At 45.0% G+C, this 6946-nt stretch overlaps 1 protein-coding gene across 5 annotated transcripts in view; it reads right to left on the bottom strand.

The window, feature by feature from the left end:
- Window positions 1–1789: 1789 nt before the first annotated feature.
- Window positions 1790–6946, bottom strand: part of LOC102755387 (plakophilin-4) — a 74710-nt gene continuing 69553 nt past the window's right edge. For 2 of the 5 annotated variants that reach the window (XM_015565728.1, XM_015565727.1), the window contains exons 16-18: window positions 6140–6268; window positions 4549–4622; window positions 1790–2787 (exon numbers count right to left, since the gene is read on the bottom strand). In XM_015565728.1, coding sequence (XP_015421214.1) covers window positions 2539–2787; window positions 4549–4622; window positions 6140–6268 — 452 coding nt within the window. In that variant the 3' untranslated portion in view covers window positions 1790–2538. The remainder of the gene's footprint in view (window positions 2788–4548; window positions 4623–6139; window positions 6269–6946) is intronic. The other 3 variants (XM_006766448.2, XM_015565725.1, XM_015565726.1) reach the window with 3 other exon arrangements.

The following is a 6946-nucleotide window of genomic DNA, read 5'->3' as shown; positions in this document are numbered from 1 at the left end:
CATAGAGCAGGAAGGAGTGAGGGAATGGTGTGAGGCCACGTGGTTCTACCTTGACAGCATTGCAGTCACCCAGGGGGCTTCTCAAGAATCCTGAGCCTGGACTTCCGGCCTGTGGCTCTGACTGGGCAGGGTGGGCCCCTTCTCACTGTGAATACTGCCCGGGTGACTCGAACGCGCAGTAGGGTGGAGACACCCTGGTCTAGCTCTCCAGGAGGGGCTCAGTTCAGGCCTAACCTCCAGGAGGGGGTGGAAGTGTTAACTCCTGATGAGTAGAACCACACACCTCTTCCTGCGGGCTGAATTCTGCAGGCTCCTTGGTGAGTAGAAATAAAAAGCTTCATTTCAGCAGCTTAGAGGGAAGAGTGGCCTCAGTTTTTTTTTTAATCTATGGGACAGTTTTTTTTATCTTTCAGGCTCCTTCTGCAGTTGCATTTCTCTGGTCATAAGGGAGGAGCTGTCGAGGGCATTTGATTTGCTCATTCGTCACCTGCAGACCTCTTTCCTGCCACAGTAGGTCTGGCTGGAGGCCCAAGTGAATTCTTTGCAACTCAAATCTGGATCAGTTTTTGAAATGTTGCCTGTGAGAGCGGAGGGCCTAGGTCCACTAAGCTACTCCAGACTCAGGAGGTCACTAAAAGCAAGTCCGTTATTGTCAATCCGCTCAGGCCAGCTGCAGCTTCCCTCGTCTTCCTGAGTCCTCGAGTCAGGGCCTGGAACCCATCCACAAAGGACTGGGTTTAGGGAAGTCAGTGATGCAAAGCTCAAATGGGTACCAGGCATCTCAAGTCCCGATGCTGGTTCCTTGGGGAAATCTGGCAGCCTCTGCCTTCTAGAGGCTGCTTTCTGAGCTATCCCAGGCATGTGAGGCCAGGGGCACTGGGCGATCTGACAGTGGGAACTGGCTCTGGTGTCATTTCAGAAGCCTGCACGTCAGAAAGGCCCCCACTGGCAGACCTGCCTGTACTCGATTTCCATTTCACTTTGGTTCCTGATCTTGGGCTGTAGTCCATTCAGCAGAAAGCACTTTTCTTTTGGGTCTTGTCCCATATCCTCACACTTATAAGCACACACATTTTAATGTAGGATTTGTATCTCGTTGCAGGATGTACTGAAATACGTCAACACCTCTGGATTTGACTTGCCATATGGATTGTTTTCCAAGGAAGATCCAGGGTGAAAACTGCAAGATTTGAAAAGGCCTGACTTTGGGCCCCCTGGAGCTGGTCTCCACATGTGGAGAAAGTTTATAAGTAATGCTGCTTAGTATTTTTGAGACTCTTGCTATCATGTATGTGGGCTTTCCCCAGCCTGTCTCTAACCCAGGTATTATTGTGTCTCACAGAATTACTCAGCAAAATAATTATTTTAGATTTACTACATTGGTGCCAACCAGTTAGTGCCCAACCACCGTTCTTATGTAGTTGATTCTTTAAAATGATGCAAAAAAGTCTAACAATTTCGTTACAGCCAGGCTATCAGATTTAAGTGAAAAGTTGTGTTAATACACACAGCAGCCTGAAAAAAACACCTGCATGATAAAACAGGAAGGCACATTAGATCCCAAGAAGTAAAAATACTAAGGTAGATAACGAGGAGGAAAGCTCACAGCTTCCCTCTTGGACGTAGCGAATATCCCACAAAGTCTGTTAACTGCACAAAACTAGGAAAAGTCTAAAATACTTGGCTACATCTAAGCTGTTTCCAACATGTAATTAGATTTGCATGTATAAATCTGCTTTTCTGTATTACACACAGAAAATTAAAAAAAGAAAAAAGAACAGGGAACAAATTTCCAAGGATGAAATCTCCACATTTATTTTCTTTCATGTGCATAGAAAATGGCAGTGAAGTGTCCTAGGAAAGAGGCAGGGATGGCCGTGGCGCTGCTATACCAGACTGGACTTTGTGCTTCTAAAGTACACTATTCATCTTGAAAACAAACGCTGTAGCTTGTCTTTAATTGCTAACCATTTCTTGGGTTTCCCATTTGTTTTTTAAGCTGTCATGTTTCTTCAAATCTCTTTTCAAATGACACACTGCATTACAAATGATGGCACTTAACCAATGTGGCATTTCCATATTTACACCAACAAAAGAAATTTACAAGACATAATAGCATACAATCTCGACGTTTAGTAATAGCAATAAAACATGAAGGGCATCCATTTTATTTTTTTTTCTGTACAAACTATCAGAACATAACTTTATTCACATTAAAAAAATCATCTTTAATTTTATTTGACCTACACATCCCCATCTCATTTCACCCATTTCTCAAATCTCTCATCACATCACCCACACCTTCACCAGACTACGGAATCTACAAGTAATTAGATCTAACACCTAAATAGAGCTTAGAAAGTTCTCTCTCAAAGGTTTCCTCACTTCCCTGATAATTCCTCAAAAAAGAAAATAAATGCTCTTCACTCGTTCCTTCCATGTCACTTTCACATTTCATCAGCACATCAGCACAACGGACTTTTCGTTTCAATCCAAACAAGGCTAGAAAGAAAGAGTTCCTCTCTGAGCATCTTGATGCTACACCCACGAGTCCGGGGACCCTGGGTACTGTTCTGCTCTATAAGAAGGTCGTTTAGTGGAATAAAAGTCTACATAATTTGTGGTCGATTTCAGTCCATACTGTGTTGAATAATCAGTAGAAGCTGGAAAGTGAACTCGATCATCAAAATAAGGATCTTCATAGCTATGAGGAGACTGCAAATACAATCTGTATGCATCAAAGTTCTTTCTGTGGGAGTCATCTTGACTATAATACAGCTGTTGATGCTGTTGACAAAAGGAAAAAGCAAATAAATCAAAGCAATATTTCGAAATACATGTTTAAGGAAAATTAATGTGCGCTTCCTGCTTCGTATTTTGAAAACAATATAAAGTATTTGTGAGCTTAAGGTTCAAAGTTGTCTCTGGTACACTCTGTATGTTTGTTTACTAATGGACTTGAAGGATGTGAACAACGTTGACAGTTGGGCGTGCGGTTTGCTCAAGTCCCGTGCCAAGGCCTCTACAAGCTGAAGAGCCAAAATAGTCCCAGGCTACCTCCCTCCTCAGAGGCCCAGTTTGTGCTCCGCTGTGGAGGGCCTATTACCTGGACATGCCCAGCCAAAGGATGACCTGATGATTGCTCTGACACAGGGGAACCATCAACACACGATGAATTTAGTTGGAGGGTGGATTTTTTGGCTTTAGTTAGTTGTACAATTACAGAACCTTTTTTTAAAATTTAAAACATGCACTTTAGAGATGAAAATTTAGTCCATCCCTCAATTTTAGAGAAATGTATAGTTACACTTAAAAAAAACTGATATACTGTCAAAAGAATAAGCAATCTCCAGACAAGAGAGCAGTAAAATTACAAGATATATGTGAACAAATCCGATGCTAAAGGGAAGACTTCCCTAGGCCAGGGCTAATGAAGCGAACTAGGAAGAAGCAAGGTGAACACATGTGCATCCACACGGGGCATCTCCCATTTCCTTCTGTGTTGTCTTATCTCTGATCTCACACTACTTTTTTCAAAGATGTTTGGAGAAAAACTGTCATGTCTTTCTTAAGTCTGTCTTTCCTCTGGACCGTGCCCAAATCCCCCCCTTTAATAAAATGTAACAAATTTACCACACGGATTATCAACTCATATTCTGCAACTAAATGCAGTCCAACATTGTATGGAATTCAGAGCTAAATTCTCTGTCTAATTTAAGTTAGAGTTCTGATTCTGAGGCTACTTCTCTTGACTTAAAAACTGTAGCATAACTTCTGAGTAACCTGGGAAGTTCCTTTTCCTCTAACCCCAGAGAAAAGATGATGAAATGGAGGGAGGTCTTAGAGAGCCCTCGTCTGAAAGACAGGGTGCAGGCCTGCCTGGGCAACCCCAGCTGCCCAGGTGCTACTGGAAGGTAGGAGGAGAGACCAGATGACCCAGGTGGACAGCATCAGGAAGAACCCCAACGAGTTTCAGGCTCCCCGTGAAAGCAGAGATTAAACGTGACAACCAGGCACCCCAGTGTGATGGAGAGTGGGGCTCCCTGCAGCAGGGCAGAGTCCACCTTCACCTCGGAGACTAACAGAGCCTTGGCCACGAACCCAAGTGTTTTCAAACCCTGGAAGCCTCGTGGGGAGGGAGTCATGGAGATGGAGAATGAGGTACACAAGAGAACAATGAGATGAGAGAGTGAAGTGTGCTTACCAACCTTTCCCCACCCAGAGGATGGGAGAGCTTTTAGAGATCAACAGGGAAAATAAATGTGGGAAAGGAAATGGCTGGGCAAAGAATATGAGTCAAAGGCTTCACAGTAGGTTCCCATCAGGGCCTGGTGGTCTCAGCAGCACCGATTTGGATACTCAAGACATGAGGCTACTGTGCACGGGATTTGCTTAAACTACGATGAGCTTCTGAGGAGTGGAGATCCCCAGAGAGAGCTCCCCGGGCCCTGCCGTGCTGGCCCAGCTCTGATAAGTCAACGGCGCGGCCCCCTTACTGTGCTGATGCCTGCTAACCGGCCTTCTGTAAGATTGATATTGCAAATTCACCTGTAGCCGTCTATTTTGTTCTCTTGCTGGTGAGGAATAGGAACTGATGTAAATTGGTGAAGGTTTGCTGGAGCCTGTAAGAAAATATTTTATGAAATTAAAACTAGTGCTCATCACTCTGGTCATTAGGCTGCGTGGGCTCCCTGCAGTGGGGCTGGTGTGTCCCTGACAAGGCTGCCTCCCCGGGGCCAGCACACGCTTGGACAGTGGGCTCCTGGGTCTGGCCTGGCTGCTCCTACCCCAGGGCTGCTAGGGACTCATGAACAGGCTGTGTGTGCTTTACCAAAAAGCAATGGGTCTGATGGGGGGAGGGAAACATTAGCACAAGCTCCATGCCTTCAGAACAGCTTTGATTCAAAACCCCAGCACCTGGAAAGAGCAGGCACAGGCATGCTCTAAACCGTCTGACTACATGGAGGCATATTCTTGGGTTTGCCACATTTAAGCACATTTTAAAATAAAAAAAAAACCTGGCAATCAGATAGTTGCTTTAAGAGTCCACAGTAGACTCTGATGCCAGTGAAGTCACAGGTTACTCTTCTATTATTGCTAAGGCTAGCAAAGTTTTTTTGTTTTTTTTTTTAAATGAGAAAAATGAAACATACTTGAGGCAAATTAGTTTACTGAAGCAAGCAAAGAAGATACGGAAGGGTGCGCATGCTACGGAGGCCATCTGTATAGTAAAGCTGGCTGCTGCAAATCTGAAGTAGCAGCGTACTTCAGTTTATATGTGCATTTCCTTTGCAAAGAGCTGGATGCTGGAAATGTAGCATCTGCAATTTTCTGAGCTATTAATTGCCATAGTAACAATAGTCGATTAGCAAACAGTCCTGTGAAATCACAATTTTAATGACAACAGCACAACAGAGACTGTTCCCCCAGCAGTTAGGGTGCCATCAGCTTTTATTTATTTCTTTTTAATAAATTGGTCTTTTGAGAAAAGAGTAATTTTTTGGGGGTAGCTCACACTGCCTTTTTTGAAACCTCTAAAGTAGTTAAAATATGCAAGATAGCCAAGCACAGGGACGATATGAAATCCCGGTATCCCTGCGGGCTGGCATCCTTTCAGTCAAGTGTAAGCACAGCTTTCGGAATAGGACATACAATAGTAATACTAATAATTTTTATTTTTGTTATTCTTAAAAAAATAATCACTCGGAGGAGAATCACATTATAAACTGTTATTCATTCAAACTCTTTTCCATGAAAATGCAAATGAGACTGCTCTCCAGTCTCAGGCCGGTCTAGGACAGGTGGCCCAGCAGTGGCCCGGAGCTCAGGGTTCTGACCTGCTGGCAAGCAGGGAGGGGGCTGAACAAAGGGACCGCGTGCTGGGCGAGCCACAGCTCACGTCTCATCTGGGTACAGTGAGCTTTTTATGTGTGGTCACCAGACTACCTCAGGTGATTTAACTGAAAACAAGCAGAAAAGGCAACAGCCCCCAAAGCAGGAAATGGAGAGACGGGAACACGGTTCGCTGCTGGGGGACCGACTCAGGGCAGGCATGGGTGGCTGCCCAGGCTGCCGGCCGAGGGCCTGGGAACACACAGCTTCTCGAGGTACTCTATCACACACCCCACTGGCATCTTACCAGGGTACAGGCCTTTATGTGTGGCATCCCCTTGGCTATTGTAATACTGCATAGGTGGCTGGGTCCTATCGTATTCAGAGCGAGGGTCTCTGATTCCTAACAGTGCTGGTGAGGAGGAGGTGCTGCCGACTGAAGGGAGAAGCAAAAGGAGGAGGGAGAGAGAAAGGAGGAGAAAGAAATCAGACGGTCAGTGGCTCTGGAAAAACAAAGGTCAGTAATTAGAAGTGCCGTGCAGCTGGTGCTAAATATGAGCTCTTAGCGGGGCTGTGAGTGCACAGCAGTCACCCCCGAGCCACTGGGAGGCGACCTGCGGGCCGGCCACTGCACAGTGCTGTCAACGCCCAGTCAGAGGCGCAGCGCAGATCACGCAGATCACGCAGGGCCCGGCAGCGGCCTCTGAAACTGGGTGAGAACAACTGACCAGCCAGCCATGCAAGAGTTACATTTGCAATGTAGAAGCCCAGCTCAGCTGCATGCAAAACACCCATCTATTATCCTTTATGTACAGCTCTTGAGTAAGTAAATATTTTGATTTCTAATTATTTCAAAAATATCTGCATCTCTAAATGTGTTTGAGTAAGAGTGCCAGACCATAAAATTTATCATTCTTTTTATGGTGATTGGCTGTCAGGGAAACTATGTAAACTCAGCAAGCCCAGCTATCAAGAGGCTCACGGTGGGCCAAACGTTTAATAGCATATCTATCCATGGGTCTCCTTTTGGACATTTCTGCACAAAAGGATAGCACTGCTTATCTTTTTCCTTTTCTCAGTAAGAAATCATCTTGCTTGCACTGATAATTATTGA

The sequence above is a fragment of the Myotis davidii genome, unplaced genomic scaffold (assembly GCF_000327345.1).
Source record: "Myotis davidii unplaced genomic scaffold, ASM32734v1 scaffold59, whole genome shotgun sequence".
Classification (NCBI taxonomy): domain Eukaryota; kingdom Metazoa; phylum Chordata; class Mammalia; order Chiroptera; family Vespertilionidae; genus Myotis; species Myotis davidii.
Note: the sequence above shows the minus strand (reverse complement) of the source record. Positions and strands in the feature narration are given on the sequence as shown.